Source organism: Saimiri boliviensis, chromosome 15, assembly GCF_048565385.1.
Source record: "Saimiri boliviensis isolate mSaiBol1 chromosome 15, mSaiBol1.pri, whole genome shotgun sequence".
Lineage (NCBI taxonomy): Eukaryota > Metazoa > Chordata > Mammalia > Primates > Cebidae > Saimiri > Saimiri boliviensis.
The window spans coordinates 68,552,918-68,579,999 of NC_133463.1; the positions used below are offsets into that span (position 1 = coordinate 68,552,918).

A 27,082-nucleotide genomic window follows, 5' to 3' on the forward strand; every position below is an offset into this window, starting at 1 on the left:
TTTAATATCTAATATGCATGTTACATAGAATATCTGCTATAGGTAACTAAATATCCTTGTTCAAAAATCAAAAAAGGCCTCTAGAGGCTGCTCTTCAATGTTTGAGAGAAGGAAAATACAGTATTTTATCAAATTTTCTGCTGTATAAAAACCTGGTTATCAACTTATATGCTAGCATGCAAACTTGTAGTTATCACACCAATCAAGATAAAAATGTCACTTAAGTCAATGTGCATCAGTGTTAATCTAACCAATGTTCCAAACAATTATTAGTAAAAGCACTGAAAGATACACTATGGTGAGTGCTATGAGAGTTATACATACAATGAAAAAAGAGTGAGTGACAGGGTCAATTATGAGTGGTGTGATCCTTGAGGAAAGGGACTGTTTTATTGAATATTTTATCATTTTCCTAGAACATGGAAAAACAGTGGTCATTCAAAAATATTGTATGCGTGGAGGAAATGAAGGAAGGAAAAATGGGATGCAGGGGAAAAGGGAAAGGAGAGGGAGGGAGGGAGGAAGAAGTGATGGCTGGTTGGTTGGAACATGTAAAACCCATGTGTCAGAGCAGGTATTTGAGTGGTCTCTATGCAAAGCCCGATGCTAGGAGTGGGGCAAGTATTCTAGGCACAGACTGGCCTCTTTCTTACAGGCCATGCTCGACTTACGACCACGGTCGAGACCGCAGAATGGTCGTAACACGATTTGGTCATAAGTTGAGTAGGCTATATGTACAGTTGAAATGGTGCACACGGAGATGGTAGTGCTGCCAGAAGCTGCTCCGCACTGTAGTACGCCCGGCTGGGCAACGTCTGTGCTGCCAGACGCGGAGCAGTCGTGGCTAGGGATTGTGGTCGTAAAGTCGAGTGATCGTAAGTTGCATAGGTCATTAAGTCGATCAATACCTGTATTTCTGGCTATGCAGGTCATGCACTGTGCTACTCTAGAGTGGGCTGTTTATATATAGACTCCACTAGCCCCAAGGAGGAGAAAGACTAGAAAAATTACTGCATACTGGTAGATGTCTTCTAAATCTATTTACAGTTCATCAATTACGATTAATTTGGCTGACTAAATTTTTCTTTAAGATAATGTAGGTGCAGGTAGTGGTAGAAATAGAAGACAGTATGCTACTCCAGAAATGACAGATCTGGTTAAAATTTTGGTCTTTCCACTTAGCTATGCGACTTCAAGCTCCTTGAGGACAACAAATGCCTACCTTGTTCTGAATTTATCTTGGTTTTGTGCACACAGAATGTACCTAATATTGGATGATAAATCTGAATACGTATGGTGGACTTGACAGTTTCCTCATCTGTGAAATGAGGAGGCTGGTGCTCATCTGACATGGTACAGTGAGCATGATATGAGAAGACGCATATGAAGTGTGGCGCAAAGCGGCAGGCACGTGGTGAATGCTTATGAGTCAGAGTTGTGATGAGAAACAGTAAGACTGTCTTTTGGAATGAAAATGTTTAATCCAATTTTGTAACTGTATAATCCTCTGTAGTGTAAACTGAGAGACAGTAATGAGAGTCTGAAGAGAAGGTGGTTAGCCCAGTATTTCCCAACTTGAGCAGTAGCCATCACTAGGAGGGACATCTGAAGACAAGGGAGGAATTTATGGTTTTCTAATGACTGGACTTGTTAATGATGAATAGTGGGCATGACAAGACCAGAGATGTTAAATGTCCAGTAAAGGTGGGACAGTTCTACACAAAATACCTAAGCCAGTTTCCTTCAAAAATATAAAATGAGATTGTCTTAAGGCATTTTAAAATGCCCAATTGTGCTCTCAATGAAAGCACAACATTGTCAGGCATGGTGGCTCGTGCCTGTAATCCTAGCACTTTGGGAGGCTGAAGTGGGCTGACTGCTTGAGCTCAGGAGTTTGAGACCAGCCTGGGCAACATGGCGAAACCCTATCTCTACAAAAAATACAAAAATTAGCCAGGTGTGGTGGCATGTACCTGTAGTCTTAGCTACTTGGGAGGCTGAGGCAGGAGGATTACTTGAGCCAGAGGGTCAAAGCTGCAGTGAGCCATTTATGAGACTGCGTTCCAGCCTGGAGGGCAAAGCAAGACCCTGCCTCAGCCTTCCAAGTAGCTGGGCCTACCGACACATACCACCTTGCCTGGCTAATTTTTTACTTTTTAGTAGAGATGGGTTTTGCCAATGTTGGCCAAGCAGGTCTCTCCTGATCTCAAGTGATCCACCTGCTTCGGCCTACCAGAGTGCTGGGATTACAGGCGTGAGCCACCATGACTGGCCTGTATCATCTAGTTTTAATCAAACACTACAAAATAGACAACTGTCTTTCAAAGACTCCTACAATCAGTGGATTGAATAACAATCATGCACGCATAATTAACCAACTGAAAACAATTAATGCTCATCTAATAGGATGAGCTCTTCCAAAGCCACATTAAAAGATAAAACCTGGTACCCAATTGCCTAATTCAGTAGAACTTACTGCGATGCTGGAAATGTTCTAGATTGGCACTATCCAGCATGATAGTCACTAGGCGTATCTGGTTTCTGAACACTGGAAATACAGCTAAGTGCAAAGAAGGAGCTGAAGTTTTATTTTAAAAATATAATTCTTTAAATTTAACTAGCCATACATGGCTAATGGCTACCACACTGGACAGCATGTATCTAGGAGACACAAATAAAGCCAGGCCCTTGGGTTTGAATTCAAATGCTAGCACATACAAGCTGTGTGACAACTTTCCTGTGCCTCAAATTCTTTATCATAACCATAAAACCTATCTCAAATGGCTGTTGTTAAATTAATGCATAAAAAGTACCTAAAATACTGCAGGATAAATAAGTTTTTATCTCCTAATCAGATTTGAGAAGAAAAAGCAAATAAAAATTTAAAAAATTTAAAATATGAATTGACAACCTCTTGTTACTAATGAACCATGAACTAAGTTTACATTGAAGCTTCATAAATTCAGCAGTATGAAGTTATCACAAGCTGTAAGACATTTACAAATAATTTATTAGATTGGTGCAAATGTAATTGCGGTTTCCACCATTGAAAGTAATACAAAAACCCCAATTACTTTTGCACCAACCTAATACTTCATTTTTAGCCTATCCTTTCTTACACTTTAATTTAAAAAAAAAAATTATTTCACTGGGCATGGTGGCTCAGGCTGTAATCTCAGCACTATGGGAGGCGGAGGTGGTGAATCACTTGAGCTGAGGAGTTCAAGACGAGCTCAGGAGTTCAAGACCATGGACAACATGGTGAAATCCCATCTCTACAAAAAAATACAAATTAGCCAAGTGTGATAGTGAGCACTTGTAGCCCCAGCTACTTGGGTTGCTAAGGCGGGAGGATCACTTGAGCCCAGACGGTTGAGGCTGCAGTGAACTGTGATTGAGCCAATGCATTTCAGCCTGGGTGACAAACTAAGACCCTGCCTGAAAAGTAAATAAATATGAAAAATGTTTTTTTAAAAAAAGTTTTTTTAGCTGGACCCAGTGGCTCATGCTTGTAATCCCAGCGCTCTGGGACGCCGAGGAGGGTGAATCACCTGAGGTCAGGAGTTTCAGACCAGCCTGCCCAACATGGTGAAACCCTGTCTCTACTAAAAACACAAAAATTAGTTGGTCGTGGTGGTGCATGCCTGTAGTCCCAGCTACTCGGGAGGCTGACGTACAAGAATTGCTTGAACCTAGGAGGTAGAGGTTGTAGTGAGCTGTGATCATGCTACTACACTCCATCCTGGGCAACAGAGAGAGGTTCTGGCTTAAGAAAAAAAGAAAAAGAGCAAAACTCTGTCTCAAAAAAAAAAAAAAAAAAAAAAAAAAAGAAAAAGAAAGAAAAGAAAAAGAAAAAGAAAAAAAAGAAAATCTTTTAAAGACTAGGACTTGTGCTGTCACCCAGAATGGAATGCACTGGCATGATCATAGCTCACTACAACCTCAAACTTCTGGGCGCAAGTGAACCTCCTGCCTCAGTCTCCTGAGTAGCTGAGACTATAGGCTTGTGCTGCTATGCCTGGCTAATTTGTTTTCATTTTCATTTTTTGTAGAAATGGGGTCTTGCTATGTTGCCCAGGCTGATATTTAACTCCTGCATCAAGCCATCCTCCCACCTCAGAATCCCAAGGTGCTGGAATTACAGGCATGAACCACCCTGCTCAGACTTACGTATACCTTATAATGAACATACTATATTAATAAATATATACTTACATATTAATATACATACATTAGATATGTACACTCATTTTTTAAAAAAACATGAATGGAATAAAAAAACCAAAATGTTTAGAGATGACTGGGCTAAACCAAGTGAAGCGAGTTTGTTTCAGCAATAACAATGCTGAGTGGACTAGCATTCAATTACTGTTGTTAAGTTACATAGGTAGTAAGTTAAAAAAATTTGCAAATGGAACAGCAGTTGCTCGGAACTTTTATAAAGCCACAATATTCTAGTATGATGAACAAAGGAGGTTCTCATTAATCATGTGTCATTTTTAAAGGGTAAAAATGTTATTATTACTTTTTTGAGACACAGTCTCACTTTGTCACTCAGGCTGGGGTGCAGTGGCGCAATCTTGGGTCACTGCAACCTCCGCCCCCCCAAGGTTCAAGCAATTCTCCTGCCTTAGCCTCTTGAGTAGCTGGGATTACAGGTGCATGCCACCATGCCCAGCTAATTTTTGCATGTTTAGTAGAGACAGGGTTTCACCATGTTGGTCAGGATGGTCTCGAAATCTTGACTTCGTGATCTGCCCACCTCAGCCTCCCAAAGTGCTGGGATAACAGGCATAAGCCACTGTGCCCGGCCCAGTAAAAGTATTTTTAAGCCCTGATTTTTAAGTAGCAATAAAATTTCTAGAATAATATATAATTGCTAAGAAAACCATACTTTGATGATAAAAACAGTCCAAATAGTATACAGATCAGGGTGACATTAAAAATTATATCAGAAAAATTATTATACAGAATTTAAAGCAAAAACTGTAAAAAAGAGGCAAAGGAGGATACAACAACAAAAGGCCCAATTCATTCAGAGGGTATAACAATTGTAAATATGTATGTACTCAACATCAAAGCATCTTAATACTACATACAAAGGAAATGTTAAAGGATCTGAAGGCCAGATAGACAGTAATACAATATTGCAGGAGATACTAAAGGAGGCTTCAATACACCACTTTCAACAATGGACAGATCATCCAGACATATTAATAAGGAAAACACTGAACTTTAACACTAACAGACATAAACAAAACATTCAATCTGACAGCAAAACAGTATACATTCTTCTGAAGCATATATAAACCATTCTCCAAAATCTAACATGTTAGGACACAAAACAAGCTTCAGCAAGTTTAAGAAGACTGAAGTCTTCTTGACTTCTGTCAATTCAATTTCAGTCAATTTCAAATTCTGAAAATTCTACTTGAAATCATATCAAGTTTCTTTTCTAACTACAATAATGAAACTAGAGGTCAAAACAAGAACTTCAGAAAATTTGTAAGTCTCTAGAAGTTAAACAGCATGCTCTTGAACTAGCAATGAGTCAATGAATAAATTAAACGGAAACTTAAAAAAATATGTTGAGACAAGGCTGGACGTGGTGGTTCATGCCTGTAATCCCAGTGCTTTGGGAGGTTGAGGAGGGAGGATGGTTTGAGGCCAGGAGTTCAAGACCAGCCTGGACAACATGGTGAGATCCTGTCTCTGTCAAAAAAAAAAAAAAATTAAATGGAAGGGGAAAAAAGCTGAACTCCTATATTTTATTAAAATAAATTGGATGGATTCAAGTTGGATGAAGAATGTAAACCTGAGACATAAAATTTTAAGAACACTCAAAAAAAGTGGAAGGATTCTTTCATAATCATAAAGAAGATCTTTATTACTACGACATAAAACGCAAAAGCTATAAAAGATAAAGCGTAATTTAAAAAACACAATTTCTGCAAGTCTGTATTGTATGCTACCACTTGTTTTAAAATATCTGTACATAAGATAAAAACATATGGAAATGTATATATAGACTAGCACTGGAAAGATACATGTAACACTGTCAACAATGACTGCCTCTGGGAAAGGAGATTGGGAGACCTAGATTGAAACTGTACTGTGTTTAATAATCCGTTTCAAAAATATGAATAAAATACCTTTTGCATTGTCTGCTCCTAACCAAAAGCTTAAATAATCAGGGTTCGCCATAAAAAAAAGTTCCACATCTAATATAAATACCTGATTAAGAAATAACATACATAACACGAAGTTTCTGGTACAATGCCTGCCATACAAGAGGTGCTTGAATTAATAGGTCAATAACTTATCACTGTCTTCCTATAACACAAGTAATTATTTTGAAACATGTGCTTAGAATTTTCAAAGTTGAGAATTCTATTTATGGTATCACTATATGCTCTAATGCAAAATATCCCATTTTCCAAAATAATTTCAGCTGGACAACATTCACTTAATTGAAACTTTTAAACAATTGTCTTTTAGGCCCTTCAACACCTGATCATATCCCTTTGCACTTAAACTCCAAGCCAACTGCACAGCCTTCTAATTCCTGAACACACCCTTGCTTTCCTATATACCTTTGAAGATACTGTTTCTTCTGCTGAGAGAACTTTACCCCATCTCAGCCTACTGAAATTATTCCCCCTAGTGAGGTCAGCTAAATTACCACCTATTCACAAAGCTTTCTGCAAACTATGTGGACAGGTTTATTATATATACACACACACAAGAAGGTAACGCAAGATATAAAAAGATACAAAGACAGAAAGATCAACTTAAAAGGTTATTTATTAAACAAGTTAAACACAACTAAAAGTATATTTAGAGGTCCAACCTTCAAGTATTTTGTCAAACTTTCTAATGATAAGGGAAATGATAAAAATTGAAGGTATAAAAAATTTTTAAACAAATATTGAAGTACAAGGAAAATTCAGAAATAAAAATAAAAATACACAACCATACAAACAATGAAATCAAAACATTTCATATGTGTTTTTAAATGCTTCTGGTATACTCACAAGAGCCAAATTGTCTATGTCTAGGTTAATAAACAATATATAAGCTCACCTCCATTTTTCTTTCTTCAAGATGGAGTCTTGCTCTGTTGCCCAGGATGGAGCACAGTGGTACAATCTCGGCTCACTGCAACCTCCGCCTACTGGATTCAAGCAATTCTCCTGCCTCAGTCTCCCGAGAAGCTGGGATTACAGGCATGCACCACCAGGCCTGGCTAATTTTTGTATTCTTAGTAGAAATGGAGTTTCACCATGTTGGCCAGGCTGGTCTCTTCATGATCTGCCCGCCTCGGCCTCCCAGAGTGCTGGGATTACAGGCATGAGCCACTGGGCCTGGCTAAGCTCACCTTTTTAAAGGTATCATATTTTGTGTTATACAGAAATAATTCTGGAAACAGTATGTGTTGGGTGTGTAAACTGTCCACATTTAGCAAAATATGTTTTACATATGAACATTTTCACTTATACTTATTGGGAAACAAAACAACTTAAAATTTAAACATCTTGATTTGAAAACAATTTTGGATTTCATAGTTCTGCTAAATTCCAACATCATAAACACTGAATGTGTTATCAAAAGATAGTTATTCAAATATTTTTTAAAAAAGAATTGCTTCCCAAAATCCTAGTATTTTAGAGCAAAAGAAAATATAACACATTCTTTGTTCACAAATTCTGATGTTTAGTTTCTCTGGTTAATACAAAAAAATGGTGCAGTAAGGGAGAGTCCTGCAGAAGAGCCTGTCTTTTCAGTAGTTCCAAATGGTGTCATACAATATTTCACTGGAGATAGTGGGTGCACCACAGATTTGGCAGTCGCTTCTGCGTGAAACATAACTTTGCCCCATAACATCCACCAAAGTCTTTCGAACATAATTGACTTTGGCAGTACACATGGAGACCATGATGTGAATGGGACTGCCAGTGGAGATGAGGGCTTTTATGAAAAGGAGTTTGCACTGTCTGTGTGTGTTGAGGAGGAAACAGCAGATGAAACAGTTTATCCAGAACTATAAAACACATTTTCCTAATTAGATCCCAACTGTATAAATAATGCAAATCAAATGTTCAGAACTTAAGTGTATTCAGAATTTCTGTAGGAGAGGTGAATCCTTTCCCCCTTTTATCATTCTTCACAGAGGACAAAGCTTTAGTGACATACATTCTTCTGGACATGGAAGGAAATGTTTCCTTGTCCCCTTCTCAGTCTGAAAGGGAAGGAGAACGAATAGACCTGCCACTGGCAGGGCTGGAGAAAGTGAAAGGCTCCTTGTCCTTCTCTTTACTGTCATGCTTATGCTTGTGTTTGTGCTTGTGTTTGTGCTTTTTCTTCTTTTTCTTGTGTTCATGGTGGTGATGGTGATGGTGGTCACTGTGTTTGGAGGATGTAGATTCCTTGGTAAAGACTGAGAGTGGAGCGCTGGCCACTGGATGCATACTCATCTCCAAAGGTGACTGTTCCTTACCTTCAAGATTAAAAATACCCAAATGAATTCCTGTTGATAATAAGGAAAGCCAACCTCATCCTGAAGTTACCTTTCCAGCCTTCCATTCTTCCTTTCTATATACTACTCTAGGCTAAACCTTTCATAACACTGTCTATTTCTAAATGCTACTGCCTATGCTTGGTAACACAGATCAGTTTGTTCTCCTGTTACTGCCAATTAATGTATTTGTATATGTGTCTTTGCACATATGCATGAGCATATTAATGGGATTAAATTTCTAGAAAACGTTCTAAAGGAATATATGCATGTAACACTTTCTTTCTTTTTTTTTTTTTTTTGAGATGGAGTCTCGCTCTGTCAGCAGACTGGAGTGCAGTGGTGCCATCTGGGCTCGCTGCAACCTTTACCTCTCTGGTTCAAGCGATTCTCCTGCCTCAGCCTCCCAAGTAGCTGGGACTACAGGTGCGTGCCACCATGCCCAGCTAATTTTTATATTTTTAGTAGAGATGATGTTTCACCATGTTGGCCAGAATGGTCTCTATCTCTTGATCTCATGATCCACCCACCTCAGCCTCCCACAGTGCTGGGATTACAAGCGTGACCCACCTTGCCGGGCCAGATGTAACACTTTCATGGTATTGCCACATTGCTTTAATTTCTCCTTTAAAAAAAGCTTTATTATAGAGAACTGTAAAGTAGTATGCTTGAGATGCCTTTCTTTTCTTATTTCTTGTCTAACTGATGCATTCATTTAACAAACATCAGAAACTATATTGGAACTGGGGAAAATACTGATAAACTAGACAGAGGTCAATCCTCCTTCCTCCTAGGAGCTTACAGACTAGCAAAGAAGAAATTATGTAAGTGCACCTGAGTAATAAAAAGGCATAAACAGGAACACAACAGGGGACTTAAATTAGTTGGGGGAGGAAGGGGGTTAGAGAGGCGAAGTGCTCCAGGAAAGTAATGGTTAAGCTGAAACCTAAAGGAAGAGACAGGAAAACAACAAGTATTTTAGTCTCTTTAATAATTTAAAACCTAACTCAAATGTTTCTTTGGAAGGTTTTCTTCAAATTTCCCAAAGGACCTGGTGCCCTCATGTTTCCACAGCGTAATTCAGATAAGGGAATTAAGTCAAAGAGAGATTTAAGGAATTTGCCCAAGGTGGTACTCGCAGGTCTAAGCTAAAAATCTAAAGAGTCTGACTCCAGAGTCTTACCCTTAACCACTATACCACAGTACCCATCTACACATAGATAGACTGCTGTATTTCTTTTGTCTTTGAGTCTCTTCCATTAAACTGTTAGCCTCTTGAGGAGAGGAAGTTTGTCTTTTTCACCTTTGTGTCCCAACATATAGCACAGTATCTATCACCCCCTATCCTGCCCCATCTAACAAAGCTTGTTAAGCAAATGAATTAATTAAAATAACAGAATTATACAGCTATGTTTCTTTTTAAATAAGATGTCAGGTGAACTTAGTCCACCAACTTAGTCCACTTCAAATTAAGTTGAAGGTCAATGATTTTGAGGAGAGAATAAAGCACAAAAACTATTACAGCTCATCCATTCAGGTGATATTTGACTCCTATACTTCCTTTGTGTCAGGCATTGCTCCAATATTTTAGAACACGTGAACAAATCAATGTTTCTGTGCTCACAGATTATTCACATTTTAGTATCCCAAAATTCTATTTCTTCATCTTTTTAATTAAGGCAACACTAATACTAAAGTAAAAGCTAAATATATTTTTTATAAATGTAAACAAGTTTGGGGAATTGTATCTTCTGTAATAAAAATTTATTCTTCAAAAGAACAAAAATATTGAGAGATTATCTGATTTAGTTTCAGCCATATGTGCCACTATTATTTTAATTCCGATTTTAATACATAAAGTGCATGAATATGCTCCTGATTCTATAAATATGGGAAAACAGGCCGACACCTAACAGAATACACAGGCAGGTGATAATTAGTAAAAAGAAGCTTTAAAGCCTCATGAACAAATCTCTCTAGCTTCCATCTCTATATTTAATCATTCAATATCAATAGATAGCAGCTTTCTTGTTGGCTGTCTGCACTCTTGGGAGCTTGAGGTTCTCTTCTGCATTTTAGAGAAGAAAGAAGTTTTATCATCAAACGCTAAACACCTACCAAACTACTTGGATTGGAGAAAGCCAATCATTACGTTGGAACCTGTACTTCTCAGCACAGGCAACTGCCTAATGGGGTTTGTAGGTGTAATCTTCCCAAATAATACTTACAACCACCTCAAAAGTGAATCCAATTTTTTGTCTAGACAACGGCCTTATACTTTGCATTAAAGAAATATTGGTAATAAATCTTCCACTTCTCTAAAGATACATGAAGTCTACTAAGAAGACAATGGGTTAGTTAGCACCAACAACAAAGGAGTTAGAAACCAGGGCTCCTAGGACAAACCAGTTCTATGGCAGAATATTTACAAGATGAGCCTGAAACACGGGGTGGAACTGCAAGGAAGTTAAAGTCTTGTCAAGTGAACTCAGGAGTCTCTCATGTCCAACCATGGAACGATGTGAACACTGACAAGAACAATAATTGTGATAGACTGAAAATGATTGATCACCATTGGAAATTGCTAGTCAACAACTCATTATCTTGAAAATTGTTAAATAAACAGAAAGAATTAAACATTTATCTTTGTTTTCCTATACGACTTACACCACTGGGTAACAGTAAATGAGGAGGAATTTAGCTTTATAGAAATAATCCAGCTTATAAATAAAAATGAAAGTATAAACTGACTTATCACTATCTTGCAACTTAATTAACAAATCTAGGTTGAACATCTATAGTGGTTAACCTCATAAAAGAGTCAACCAGACATTGTATGTTTCCAGACCAAAGAACACACACCCTCTATAAAACTGAATCCAATTAGAATTCTAGATACAACGGCAAATTTACAGCAACTAGAGAACCTAACATATTAATTATATCATGGGTATAAAATTAATAAAATACAGTCTGATTTTCTAGATACAACTACAAGTTTACAGAAACTAGAGAACTTAACATATTAATTATATCATGGGTATAAAATTACAATACAGACTTGAAAAGTACAGAACAAAACCTGGTTTCTTTAACAAACACACTGTAAAGGAGGAAGAGAAAAGAGGTATGGCCTGGAAACGTCAGATGAAAAGATACAAAGGCTAGATCAGCCAACTGTAATGTGGACCTTATGTGGACACTGATTTAAACCAATATACTGTTAAAAATAAAAATAAAATAATGGCATTTAGAGTCAATTGAAATTTAAACAGTGATGATATTTAATGATATAAAAGAATTAGTAAATTTTTTAGATATATTACTGTGGTTATGACTTTTTAAAGTCCTACCTTTTAGAGATACACACTAAATAACTTATGAATAAATTATATGACATTTGGGTTTCACTTCAAAATAATTCAGAAGGGTAGAAATGGGTAAGATTAAGTAAGACTGATCATGAACCAATTATTTTTGAAGCTGAGCAACAGATACAGGGTCCTCATTATACTTGTCTGACTACTTTACAGTTCTCTATAATAAAGCTTTTTTTAAGGAGAAATTAAGACAATCTGGCAATACCATGAAAGTGTTACATCTAGCCGGGCGAGGTGGGTCACACCTGTAATCCCAGCACTTTGGGAAGCTGAGGTGGGCGGATCAAGAGGTCAAGAGATCGAAACCATTCTGGGCAACATGGTGAAACATCATCTCTACTAAAAGTACAAAAATTAGCTGGGCGTGGTGGCACGCACCTGTAGTCCCAGCTACTTGGGAGGCTGAGGCAGGAGAATCGCTTGAACCAGGGAGGCAGAGGTTGCAGCAAGCCCAGATGGCACCACTGCACTCCAGTCTGCTGACAGAGCGAGACTCAGTCTCAAAAAAAAAAAAAAACCGAGGCGGGTGGATCACGAGGTCGAGAGATCGAGACCATCGTGGTGAACATGGTGAAACCCCGTCTCTACTAAAAATACAAAACATTAGCTGGGCATGGTGGCACGTGCCTGTAATCCCAGCTACTCAGGAGGCTGAGGCAGGAGAATTGCTTGAACCCAGGAGGCGGAGGTTGCGGTGAGCAGAGATCGTGCCATTGCACTCCAGCCTGGGTAACAAGAGCGAAACTCCGTCTCAAAAAAAAAAAAAAAAAAAAAAAAGAAACTGTTACTTGCATATATTCCTTTAGAAAGTTTTCTAGAAATTTAATCCCATTAATATGCTCGTGCATATGTGCAAAGACACATATACAAATACATTAATTGGCAGTAACAGGAGAAGAAATGAACTGTTACCCTATCATCACTAACAACCTTCAGGTCTTAAGTTTTCATTTATACTACACATTATAATTGTATATAGTATACGTATATACGTTTTATTTATTCTCCCTATATAGGGAGAACATGTTTGTATGTTCTTTCTCTCTAAATATGTACATATGTATGTTTTGCTTATTATCTATCTTTACTAAATAACGTTTACCAGATCTAATCTAAGACAGTATAATTTCCTTATAATTAGATATAGGACACACACGAGTTTACTTTCATAGAACTCTATCAAGACAATACATATATTATCATCCCTTGATACAAACACTTACACACATCATTTCACATATCCTTTCAGGGATGTGCAAGATGCCTGGGAACTTGTCCATCCCCAGGCACCACTCATCTTTAAGCTAATAAAAGTCCTTTTAGTAACCTGAAATACATGTCATGGTTACTTTTTTTTTGAGATGGAGTTTTGCTCTTGTTGCCCAGGCTAGAGTACAACGGTGCAATCTTGGCTCACTGCAACCTCTGCCTCCTAGGTTTAAGCAATTCTCCTGCCTCAGCCTCCCGAGTAGCTGGGATTACAGGCATGCACCACCATGCCCGGCTAATTTTGTATTTTTAGTAGAGGTGGTGTTTCTCCATGTTGGTCAGGCTGGTCTTGAACTCCCAACCTCAGGTGATCTGCCCAGCTTGGCCTCCCAAAGTGCTGGGATTACAGGTGTGAGCGACCATACCCAGCCACATGTCACTGTTGTAAACAGCAAATCCATCAGAGAAAGGAGATACCTATCATTCGCAATACTAAAATTTTCCTATTTCATGTTATACAGAAAGAGCAAAAGAGATCTTCCGAGTTGTATTGTTCTATTCAATGTAAAATCTTTCCTGGAGACCAAATAAAATGCACCATGGATAAGGGTTAGCCGCAGTCAACTTAAAAAATGTAAAACAAACAGAAAGGTACTTAATGTAAGTCTAATGTGGAAGCTTTTCAGCCCATTTGATCAAAGTACGGAAAGACACAGTGAATAATCTGCTAATTCACCTTAGGTATATGTTTAAATTTAACATAAAACCGACAGTTTCTTTTTTTTTTTTTTTCTCGCCCGGAGGCAGAGTTTCACTCTTGTTGCCCAGAGTGGAGTGCAATGGCCTGATCTCAGCTCACTGCAACCTCTGCCTCCCGGGTTCAAGCGATTCTCCTGCCTCAGCCTCATGCACCACCACGCCCAGCTAATTTTACATTTTTACTAGAGACAAGGTTTCATCATGTTGGTCAGGCTGGTCTTGAACTCCGAACCTCAGGTGATCCACCCACCTTGGCCTCCCAAAGTGCTGGGATTACCGGCATGAGCCACCACACCTGGCCAAAAACTGAAGTTTCTATTAGGAAAAGTGTATGTTCTGTTCTTCAGATTGTTTAGATCATCATTTAAAAAAATGTAGAATTATATCATTATAATATAAGGATAAAAAAAATCAAAGTCTGCTTTTCATATTGGTTTAAAAAAAAAAAAAAGACCTCAGGGCAAGCTCTCAAGCTTAAAAGAAAAATTTTTTTAAATTAAAAAAATTACCAGAATTGTGTTTTTCTGACTTATGCAAGAAAGCATTACATAATACTGCAGCCACAGCTAGGCAGCTGCAGAAACTCTCCGCTTCTTTCCCACAAAAACCACTAGGGAATTCCCTTCTCCTTGTTCCCCTTCCCTGGCCTCTCCTCTCCGGCACTGCAATCCCTACAGCAACCTGGGAGACAGTCCAGTCACCTCAGGCCTCTGCAGTCATAGTCAGGGAGCTGCTATGATGAGAAGGGAAAGAATATGGTATGTTCGTCCATACCACCATGGGAACCGTAACAGCCATTTCTCTATATTCCTTTCCTTACCTCAGGAAAAGGTAAATAAATAGTGAAGTAATGAAGGAAAATACTCTTGCCATTTCTCCCTTCTCTTCCTAATGGCTACCACCCTGCTATGATCCCACCCTAAAATATTCTACTAGCATATGCAAGGAAAGGGAAAACTAGGGAAGCAAGGTTAAAAAGTAAACCATAACCTGTCTTCTACTTAACAGTTTCCAGTTTCTGTCTCTTCTTTAAACCCACATTCTTTTTCTATCCCTCCTAGACAAGGTCTGTAACACATTCCAGTTCTCAGTGATCATCTGGCTCCCTGGCTCTCAGGGAGCCATCTAGAACTCCATTTCACCTAATAAAATAAAATAGAATAGTAGAATAGAATAAAATAAAAAATCAAAAATAAAATAAAATAAAACATAAAGCAGAGGCTGGAAACTCAAAAGCCTTGGCCTCAGGAACAGCATAGATAGAGACTACTGGGTGCAGCGTTAAGTGATGACACACCTTACCAAAAGGGCCTCTCAACTATTTTCAAGGAAAGCTTAGCCATCTAGAATTTTTTTTTCTTTGTTTCCTGAATGTCTCCATCAGAGTAAAAGGAAATCTAGATTTTTATGTGTAATCTCTTCATTTTAGTTATCTAGTTCGAAAACTTTTGTGAAACTTATAGGAAGATTCCTCAGCTTGATGAACTGAATATGGGCCAAAAAACCTCATTTGGGACTTTTCATCTAGAATCCTAGAAACTGAAGAGAGGTCACAGCTTCCCTCACCAGTACCGTCTCCCTTCTAAACTCACAATCCTCATCCCAAGAAAGGTGGCTGTCACAATAAGAGATCTTCAGCTCCTGCTAGGAGACAGGAAGAGAAGAAATTCCTTTTTCACTGCCTATTTGACTTGATTTGGGTTAGGCTAAAGTTGTGCTTCTCACATCCCAAAAGCTGGAGCTCTGAGTGCCACTTCTCACAGAAACGTTGATACACACAATGGCTAGGTTTAATATTTCTATTCTTGATGTATGGTAGGAGTTGTAAGGCTTTTGTTGGACCAGTTTGGGAAAGTTACTTAACAAATACAACAATGTGGCCAGGCTGGCTGGCTAACGCCTGTGACCCTAGCAGTTTGGGAGGTTGAGGCTGGTCATCACTTGAGGCCAGGATGAAATGAGCCTGGTCAACATGGTGAAATCCTGTCTCTACTAAAAAAAAAAAGTACAAAAATTAGCCGGGTGCGGTGATGCACTCCTGTAATCCCAGCTACTCAGGAGGCTGAGGCACAAGAATCACTTGAACCCAGGAGGTGAAAGTTGCAGTGAGCTGAGATTGTGCCACTGGAGTTCAGCCTGGGTGACAGAGAAACACTGTCTCAAAAAAGAAAAAAGAAAAAGAAAGAAAGAGAGAAAAAGTATAGAAAGACTGTCTCAAAAAAAAAAAGAAAGAAAGAAAAAAAAGCATTCAAAATTCCAAAATAAATATATTTATAAATAAACCTTCAAAACACTATTATTTGTAAAATGAAGGTTTTCTATATTCTTATAATATCACTGTTGAATTTTAACACTTGCTCAGTGGCCTCAGAGTACTGAAGAGCAAAAACACATTTAAAGGAGAGTATGGTCACATTAAAGAATATATATTCAAAGTTAAGATTACTGTATCAGTCCACCTAACTGGTATATATTTTTGTCTCATGCCAAGAAAGGACCCTATACTGATAGCAGCCAAAAATAAAACGTGAATGCATTCCTATTCCCCACCATTAGCACTGTTTCTTTCACCCTAGTTTTCCCATATGATGCTATGAGAACTAAAAACCTATAAAGACAGACTGGAAAAAGCAACAATGACAAAAAGGCACACTGGTGGACACACTTTTGTGGGCACAAAAAAGTGTTAAGATTTGCTTCTATATAGGTTAATGTGCCACACTGCTAAGAAAAACCAAACGTATTCTGACTCTTTTTGGAATAGAAATTGATTAGACTCTTGGAAATTCAGGGAGAATTTTTTTAAAGGCAAGCAGAAGCATCATCTTCAAACTACATCAAGGAGTTTAAAATTCTCTGAGCTTTATAATTTTTTAAAATGTAGAAAATTCTTTACATTTAGTAAAATTACAATAAGCATAATTATAATAAAGCAAAATTATACCAAAAAAAAAAAAAAACAAAAGCAAGGGAATATAAAAAATCAGCAAGGGCCAAGATATACCAAAATTCACTCTTCAAAGTAAAAGTCCCCAGCTAATTTCCTTCTGAAATATATTTTGGGTGAATCTATTCCAATAAATGCATAGAACACACAAAGAACAGTAAGCAATCAACAGTCTGAGGTCTCGACATCAAAACAGGTTGAGGTGCTGCTTTTGTTTGAAGTCCCCTATTAATAATAGTTGATCTGTAAACTCCTCAAAGCAATACACAGCACTCTTTAAAATATCAGATAAAAACATCATTTATATAAGCAAAATCCATCAGCTGGAATACAATCAAAAGTTAACAGATTTTAAAGTCTGTCTACTTCTGAAAAAACTATTCTTTAAAAATGATTTTGTTGGGCCAGGAGCGGTGGCTCAAGCCTGTAATCCCAGCACTTTGGGAGGCCAAGGCGGGTGGATCACGAGGTCAAGAGATCGAGACCATCCTGGTCAACATGGTGAAACCCTGTCTCTACTAAAAATACAAAAAATTAGCTGGGCATGGTGGTGAGTGCCTGTAATCCCAGCTACTCAGGAGGCTGAGGCAGGAGAATTGCCTGAACCCAGGAGGCGGAGGTTGCGGTGAGCCGAGATCGCGCCATTGCACTCCAGCCTGGGTAACAAGAGCGAAACTCCGTCTCAAAAAAAAAAAAAAAAAAAAAAAAATGATTTTGTTTATGTATCTTGTTTTTCACTCCCTGTTCCTTCAGAATTTGAGGACTAAATCTTTGTTTCATGGTGGTTCATCGTCATCAAATGTTTTCATTTCATTTGGATTATAATTTTTCCTTTGTAAGTGATGAAACAGAACAAGCAGAAAACAATGTGAAAAAGTAGAACGGGTAACAAACACATCTGAATGAAATCACTTTTCATACATGAAAGCCCAATCACTGTGAAATAATATAAAAGAATATAGCATCAAGTTCTCATGAATGAATTACCAACTATATACATGGGGGTGGGATAAGTGGTTGATTTTTTATTTTATGCCTTTATATCTTTTTTATAAAGGTACAAATTAGGTGGTTTCTATTGAAGTTGGCATTTGTCATGACATTCTTAGAAAAAGCATGGCAAAGAGCAAAATGTTCATTATAATGAAATGGCATTATCTTTTAAATTATCTTTAAACAGCATATGGGGGATTTTTTTTCTCACCTATTTTTCTGTTACTTCCCAGTTTTCTGTAATAGGAGTTCATTACTTTTAAAAAGAAAAGTCTGTTTTGAATTGTCTTTAAAGTTAGATAATAGAAACTCAATGTATCGCAAGAAAAGCCAAGTCCTAAGATCTGTATTTTTAAAGGGTTTTTTAAAGTTGATGAAGTAACTCTATTACATTTATAGATTTGTTCTTGAACAATATAACATTAATTCTGATTAATTAATTTTACCTGTTCCCTTTCGTGCAAGTTCCAAACTCCACTGGGGTTTTGTGGTGGGTATGCTGTCACAGCCTGCTGAGTGCTGGGGTATTAAAGCAGATCGGGAGCTAGCTGGCCGATATTTCGAGAGCCCTAAAATTAAAATGCCAAACAAGAAAAAAGAGGGATTTATTTCTTTATTTCTCAAAAGAAAAGAAGGGCTGACAGGTTTTTATAAACCAGTCTTAAAGACAGAAGCAGTTTATCCAAAGTAAAATTCTAACAATAGAAAGAATACTAGCTGGGTACAGTGGCTCACGTCTTTAATCTCAATGCTTTGGGAGGAGGAGGAGGGAGGATTACTTGAGGCCAGGAGTTCAAGAACAGCCTAGCCATCATACTGAAACCACATCTCTACTACAATCAATCAATCAATAAAAATAAAAATAAAATAAAATCAGCTAGGTATGGTGGCGCGTACCTGTGGTCCTAGCTAAGTGGCAGGCTGAGGTGGAAGGATCTCCTGAGCCCAGGAGTTCGTGGCTACAGTGAGCTATGTTCATGCCACTGCAATCTAGCCTGGGCCACAGAGCAAGACTCTGAGTCTTTAGAAGAAAAAAAAAACTTATTTTAAAACTACTAAAAATCTCATTTAATTTAATGCTTTGTCATAGTTCCTATAAGCTTAAGTCTGAGTAGATTAAGCATTCAACAGAGACAACAAGCTTGAATGACTTGCTGAACATATAAATGAAACCCTGTATCCTGGGGCAGGAACCATTTCTTATTTTTAATTATTTATGTGAAACTCTGTTTCGAAGCAACAGGAGTAATAAGGTCTTTAGCACAAATGTAACATGTTAAAAACGAAAAAGAAAAATATCTCATTCAAATGTAAAATCCTAAAATACAGCCAACAAGGGCGATGAAAAGGATTTTCAAATAAAAAAACAGAAACATTACCCAGAAAAAAAAAGACAGTCATACTCATAACAGAAGAAATGCATTAAAAAGTAAACCTAGCCAGGTTCGGTGGCTCACGCCTATAATTCCTGCACTTTGGGAGGCCGAGGTGGGCAAATCACTTTGGGAGGCTGAGGCAGGCAAATCACTTGAGGTCAGGAGTTCGAGACCAGCCTGGCCAACATGGTGAAACCTTGTTTCTACTAAAAAGAAGCCAGATGTGGTGGCATGCGCCTGTAGTCCCAGCTCCTCGGGAGGCTGAGGCAGGAGAACCACTTGAACCTCAGAGGCAAAGGCTGCAGTTAGCCAAGATGGCACCATTGTACTCCAGCCTGGGTGACACAGCAAGACTCCATCTTAAAAAACAAAAATAAAACCAAAAAACAGTAAACTGAGTTATTTTACAGTTACTCTAAAAGTTCTGAATTACTACACTGATGTTACAAGTGCTACGACAGATAATGATCATAAATGAAAATTAATGAATTACAACTTATACATCAGTAAGAATTTTAAAAACATAATGCTGAGTGAAAAAAAGCAAGTCATGTTATACCATTTCTTAAAAGCTTCAAAAAAAACAACTAAACATATAGGACCACATACCTATGTGGAACACTAAAAAGAAAAGCAACAGAATGAAATTAAGGGAAAAAAAAAAAAGAAAATGCAATATAGTAGTTACTTGTAGTAGAAAGGCAGGACAACAGGACCAGTGAAGAAGCATATAGGAAATATCCATGCATGATGTATAATGTACATGTGAATCTGGGTGGTAGGTTCACAGACACTTGTTTTATTACTGTATGTCATAACTTTCATCAAAGGCTTTATTCCTTAAAAATTAGAAAAAGCTTATAATATAAACGGGTATAATCTCTTCAAAAAACATGGCAATATGTATTAAGAGCTGTGAAAATCTAAAGACAAGTATCTCACAACATAGCTAACATTAATCTTTTTACCAATAATACATTTTGGGAAATTTATCCAAGAAACATAATTTAACAAAGAAATAAAGTACAGAATTACTTGCAATACATAAAAATGAAAAACAACCTAACGCCTATCAGCAAGAAAATGACAAGGTAAATTTTAATATATTGACTCTATGTTGTCCTAGGTACTATTTTCAAAAGAAAACATGATGTGTTTTTGAATGACCTATGAAAAAGCCCATGACAAAATGCCACGGAACAGGCAGGCACAAAGATAAAGTGGCACTACAGGCAGCATTCGCTGCAGTTAAAAAAATTAACGTAACTACGGTTGCACAAAGAACCAAATCCAGAATTTTCTTCTGAAGTCAAGTCTGCCACATTTAAAATACAAGTGCAAGTAAACATACAGGATCAAAAAAGAAGTTAGAGCTACTAGAAAGAACCTGAACGATGGATTTCACATAAGCGAATTCAGAAGTATGATACTTAAAAAGGACCAAAATAAAACAGCCAAAAGAAAGTACTTTTTCTATTTATTATTTTGCCAATTTATGTTATAACCTGATACAATTTAATGTTTTAAGCTGGCTAATTTTCAACCTTATAGCTGTTCATTTGAAAATAAAGCAGCACACATTAGAATGAACAATAAATGCCTCCACCTCCTCAATCACTGCAGAATGATAATCTCACCTGGAGTTGACGGCCTTTCAAGCATGTTCAAATGATGGGAAATAAAGGCCTGGCTATCGTGAACGGTATCCATATCAATCTCCTCCTCATCTTGAGAATTTGAAAACTAAAACACACATACACATAAAACAGAGGAATAAAAGAACCATTACATCATGTTACGTTTGGATCTTAGCTCTTAGGAAAAGCAGCAGAGAGGCCACAGGGTGTACCCCCATATAATCTTAAAATAAAAAGTAGTTTCTTTCTTCAAAGATATTAAGAGAAAGAAAGGATTATGTGGTCCAGCCTCCAAAAGAAGCTGATTAGAAATTACTGGAAATGTAATAGCAACTAAAATCGACTCCTATTTTGTGGGGAAAAACTAGTGAGTTGCGGTGGAACGTGCACACATAGTTCCTCCCCCAAACAGAGAAGAATTATGTGATAACGTAAGTTAAATAATTGCTTTGAATGTCTCAGAAGGACACTTGAGTTTTATAATGCAGTCTGTCCCATGTGTTCCTGCTAAGGAAAAACCACTGCCAAGTATTCAAAAAGATTTACAAGAAGGTGAATATCCTACACTGTTAATACAGGTTTAACCTGTATTTCTTACTCTGATTTTAAGTTTGACTTTACTGCTATCCTCATTCTTCTCCAGTATCTGACCAGGTTCTAGTGGGGACCCAGTGGTGTATCAGACTTCCTCTTCACTCCCTGCTGATGAGCTGATATATTACATAATGCTTCCTTGGCAAGGTGATCATCTTCCTGCGGCAATATTCAAGATCAAAATTAGATTTCTGAAGACGAGTAGCTCATATTATAGCTGAAAACTAATAGCTAGAGCAACCATGCAGACTAGAGCATGCCCAGCGGCTAGAAATTATTAGCAATGGGCTTAAAATAAATTTAACCTTTTCTTGTCTGCTGGTCTTTTTGGGGGGAGAAGGGAGGTATTTCAGTGAACTTTTGGAGCTTTAAAAGAAAATGTTCTTTGGTGCCATTTCCTCCTTTTAGACTGCACTGTGAATGTGGATAAATTAACATATGTGAGCAAGAATTATAAATATATTCATTTTTACGGATTTATAAATATGTAGATCTGAAAGGGCTCTTTAATGAGACTTTTTATTCTATGTAAGTATTTGTCTTACTTCTTCCTAACCCAAACTTGAGGACATACTTTAAACTGACAACAAATAAGTATGAAGATACTTCAGAAAATTTGGGTGAGTAAACAATTTTAAAATGAACTATTACTAACTAGCATAGAGGGAATCTGCATTTTAAAGTGTCAAAACACCAGTAGGGAATTGCCAGGCAAGTAATCTGGTCTAAATATTGGTGAAAAATGAAGCTTGAAGTACTGGAGACATTTTGTCATCAATAAAAAATAATTCAGAAAAAAATTTCCTTAAATTACAGTAAAATGATTAATATGTATCCCATAAGTCTTTCTACAAAATGTCTGGTAATTTTACAATACAAAGGTAGAAATAAAAGCTTCTCTAAAGGCAAGCAAACATATATGTAGATACATAACGTTTTTAAAGGTAACACAGTCTCCTCCCAAATCAGCAGATTATTCATTTACCTGATCATTCACTCATCCATTCAGTTATTTATTTTATTCAACAAGCATTTGTCAGGCATTTATCATATGTTTAGAACTGCGCTAGGTATTACACAGAGCAACAGTTTAAAAAAGACAAGGCCTCTGTGTTCACATGGCTTGTCATTAACACACATGGGACAAGATGGGTTACCATGTAATAGGTTAAATATTCAGCTGGGCACGGTGGCTCATGCCTGTCATCGTAGCACTCTGGGAGGTTGAGGTGCGTGGATCACTTGAGGTCAGGTGACTGAGACCAGCCTGGCCAACATGGTGAATCCCCATCTTTACCAAAAATACAAAAAAGTATCCAGGTGTGGTGGCAGACACCGGTAAGCCCAGCTACTCAGGAGGCTGAGGCAAGAGAATCGCTTGAACCCGGGAGGCAGAGGTTGTAGTGAGCTGAGATTGCGCCATTGCACTCCAGACTGGGCAACGAGAGTGGAACTCTGTCTCAAGAAAAACAAACAAACCAAAGATAAAATATTCATGCCTATCTTTTGCTACTCACAGAAGAAATTCTATACTCAAGTACAAAAAAATCATTAGGTTATCACAGAAGGAATGAAAAAGCCAGGAGCACATCATTTGCTATGTAAAATTATCTAGCTGTCAGCATTTTATAATTTGCACAGTGCTAAACAAATGTCAGCCAGCATGTTTTAGAAGGACAAGAGAAACGGTTAGTGGCTATAAAATTCACTAGCTCACAGGAAACAATTCTCTTCTCTAGATGGCTCTGTGTTAATGAAACTACATCTTCTGTAATACATGTGATTCTTACAGGGTTCTGAAATCCAATCAGCTGTGGGTGACTGCTTGGATTATTTGCAGCTTCCTGGTTGCCTGCTACTGCCTCTGGAATTATGGTAGGATTCAAGACGGCTTTTTTCTCCTTTAGATTAAGAACCAAACCAAGCTCTGGCAAGGGTAAACAAGAAGGTCTACTGAGGCCAAAAAGTGTGAAGTACAAGTCCACAGCACCACACCGTAACCTCCAGTCATGTGAGGTACCTTAAAGTAAATAATACAGAAATAAGTCAATATGCACATTGATTCATACATTTTAACTATCCCAGAACCTGTGCAACAAAGAGAACTTTATAACTGGAAAAACCTTTATGTCATCTTTCGTCTTACAAAGTGAATATCAGATAGTAACCAAAAATCTAACATTCAATTTTTGTATTTTTTTAAACCTTAAATCTTCCTTTCTATTCTTTCTCCTCAGTAATTATTCTACATTCATTCATTCTCTCTTCATCTGGTCTGAGTCTCTTCATTAACAGCCTGTTAGGAAGACAGCCTCCATGAGCCTTTGCATACCCTATCACGGAAACAAATTTTCTGATCTCTAGAACTTGCTACTTGCAGGTTTGAAATATAGTAAGAAACCATTCAACTTCTATTGGACTTACTGTAGAGGAGGAAGAAAATATTTTGCTAAACATCTTTATATTTGTGTTACTCTAGTAAGAACTTATTTATGATTTTTAAATAACGGAAATAAGCAAATTACAAGCATGGCAATGGGCAGTAGACATGAACTTGACCAGAAAATAGCTGCCTGGGAGAAAGTTCAGTTTCAACTAGTTGAGACAGCAGAAGCAAGTTCTCTCCATTTCTCTGAGTCTCAGGTTTTTTCATCTCCGAAATAGGAGTTTTTGTTTCAAGTCATACCTTTCCCCATTGCAATGACAGATCAGAGCACACTGATATCAGGGTTCTTTATCCCTTCCCTTCCTCCCCAGTAGAGCACTCCCCTAGACATTAGCATCCAATGGAATTGACTGAAAAGATGAAATTTGTCAGCTAGGGTTACACAATCTCTATGATCAGAATTTTAAATGACTTGAAGATATAAAACAAGCGAGCAGAAGAAATGTGGACATTCTTCTTGATAAGAAAAATAAACCCGGCTGGGCACGGTGGCTCATGCCTATAATCCCAGCATTGTGGGATGGCAAGGTGGGCAGATCGCTTGAGCTCTGAAGTTCAAGACCAACCTGGGCAACATGGCAAAGTCCTGTCTCTACTAAAAATACAAAAATTGGCTGGATGTGGTGGCACAAGACTGTAATCCCAGCTACTTGAGTGGCTGAGGTAGGCGGCCGCAGTGAGCCAAGATTGTACCACTGCACTCGAACCTGGGCAACAGAGTGAGATTTGCCTCAAAAAAATAAAGAAAGAAAGGGCAGGAGGGAGGGAGGAAAGAAGGCCCTATAAATACCTAATTTTTACCAATAACTGTAGTTTTAAAAGAGTACCATATTTAAAAAGGAGAAACAAAAAGGAAAAAAATTTGGGTATCATAAATATTAAACGTTGTGGTATTCAACAACAAATATTAGTATAAGTAAATACATTATCAACTAATAGTAATTCTCAACAGATTTACTCTAACAGGTAACTACTAATTATATGCAAATCTGCAATGAAAAAACTGTAAATTCACTTTCACACTAGATAGTACACTGTACTAGGCCACTTTGCATGCTATACTGTTGTGAAATAGCTCTCATCAGTCCTACTTGAGACATTTTCAGTTTTGTTGCTGTGTAACATACAACACTGAGAGAGGCAAGAGCTACAGAGAAACAAGTAATGGAAGAAAACATTACATAGTAAAAGCAAGAATTTTACACTGGAAATGCATCTTTCCTTCCTGGAATATGCATATGTGGACACTTCAATAGCCTGAGGTAGTATTATTTTGTAGGCATTCATTTCTCTTCCTCAAAGCATTTTACATGTATAAAAGTTCCACAAAGTGGAGGTTATCAGATTCCTGGGGCTTCTATTAGCAAAGGCTAGAGGGTCTCAACTCTTGAGCAATAAAGACTCTGGCAACCCAGAGCAGCTGGCCTTGTATCTATCTATCCATGGGTATAGCAAGAGGAGGAGTGAATCTTAGACATTTTATCAGTTAAAAACAACAGCAGCAACAACAACAACAACAACAACAACAACAACAGAACAGTTTAGAGTACATTTACTGTTTGGGAGAAAACTAAACCGTGAAGATCAATACTGCCTGCAAAAACCAGCCTGAACTTTTATATGCTGTACATGATCTCAAAATGAGTCATTCAACTGTGAATTCTAACCATTTAAAAAAATACAAATATTAATTTTAAAAGACAAATTGAGTATGTATATTTTGATGAGCCACGGCTTTTACTTTGTTTTTGAGAGTCAGCTCAAGGATGATTAGGCAACACAGTAAAGGCTGCTAAGTGCACCTGAAGCCCTCAAATGTAATTTAGGTTACTTTTGATTTCTATGTGAGCTTTTTGGTTTTGCTAGACCTTTCATTTGGACAAAGATACGAACATCACTTTTTTGCTCCTGAGGGAGATTCTTGATAGTGTTTTCTGTCTTCTAAAAATGAACTTACATATTAAAATTGGGGACTACGGGGGAGCTAAAAAATGAGAAGCAGAATTTTGTTAAAATTACAAAAGAGAGCAAGAAATAGTAAAAGCCAAAATTTAATTGTATTTCAAAATCACGGAATGAAATCTTAAGACAGTTGTCCCATTAGTACATTTCAATTAAGATGAGAGATAGAATGGGAAAAAAAAACACTTCTAATTAATTGCCTATTAGTTCTGTGACCTTGGGCAAGTCAGCTATCTGGGCTATAACTAAGATGATCAGAGTAATTCAGTGAGATGATCTTTAAGATCCCCCTCACCAGGTCTAAAATTCAATGATTCCAAGTCAATCAGTTCCATTAGAAAGAGAGGGCCTGAAACAGCCTCTGATTTCTGCCTTCAGTTACAGTATTTTGAAGACCCTTCTTTAGTCTTCCAGCTACCTTCCTGTCCCCATCACTTACGGCAATGAATGATCACGTATGACAAAATGACAGTTACTAGCCTCTCCTCCCAGGAAAAGTGCTATTCATCCTGTCTTCATTAGCAGTTATACTCTGGGACCAACCCCATTTATCTGAATCAAAATACTACCACCCCAATATTAACGATCTTTTTAAAATCAGAAAGTGCCCCGAGACAAACACCACCAAAGCAGCAAATCTGATCCACTGAAAAATCATCTCTTCATTTTCTAAATTAAGTGCTCTTAAAACTGATCAACTAAAAAAGCTGCTAAGAAGAAAATTCACTTTGAAAGCTACTGTTTTCAGGATACTTCTGAATAAACCCAGAACTCCTTATTGACGGCTGAAGCTTAGAAATCTGTACACAGTCAAGCCAGAAATACAACTTCCACTGGGTATTATTGTCCTGACTGTTCTGTGCATTGCACAATAAACAAAAACAGCAAATTCATTTCTATTTATGTGTGTTTGTGTGTATACATACATAATTTCATATGCAAATGAATCAATATGTTTTCATTTTCCTCCACCATTTCCATTCCTAAGAAGGAAGGTATCAGAGAGAAAGAGATGGTGAGGCAGAACTTTGAAACCTTCTGATGTTAATATCAAAACGGTTTCTTTTCTTTTCTGAAACCTGGCAAATCCTATCAAACCAAATTAGTTGTCCCTCATTCTACCCCCTTGAGTGTAGTTGTAAATTTCCAAACACTAAAAATTATGATGTGAATAAACAGCATTCAGTGACTTGAACAACTGTTTTTATGTCATTCTTTTAATAATGTTCCATAAATTAAAGGTCAATGTAGAAGCAACAGCTAA

The 27,082-nt window shown here is 37.5% G+C and overlaps 1 protein-coding gene across 2 annotated transcripts in view; it reads right to left on the reverse strand.

Moving 5' to 3' along the window:
* Nucleotides 1–287: 287 nt before the first annotated feature.
* TAF2 (TATA-box binding protein associated factor 2) overlaps nt 288–27,082 on the reverse strand; it is a 105,525-nt gene continuing 78,730 nt past the window's right edge. The window contains exons 23-27 of one of the 2 annotated variants that reach the window (XR_012514165.1): nt 23,201–23,430; nt 20,817–20,922; nt 18,250–18,372; nt 7,084–8,497; nt 288–5,712 (exon numbers count right to left, since the gene is read on the reverse strand). Coding sequence is in view for 1 of the 2 variants with exons in the window: in XM_074387084.1 (XP_074243185.1) it covers nt 8,235–8,497; nt 18,250–18,372; nt 20,817–20,922; nt 23,201–23,430 (722 nt within the window). In the remaining variant the exon portion in view is untranslated. Of the gene's footprint in view, nt 5,713–6,786; nt 8,498–18,249; nt 18,373–20,816; nt 20,923–23,200; nt 23,431–27,082 lie in introns of those variants that run through there. The other variant, XM_074387084.1, reaches the window with a different exon arrangement.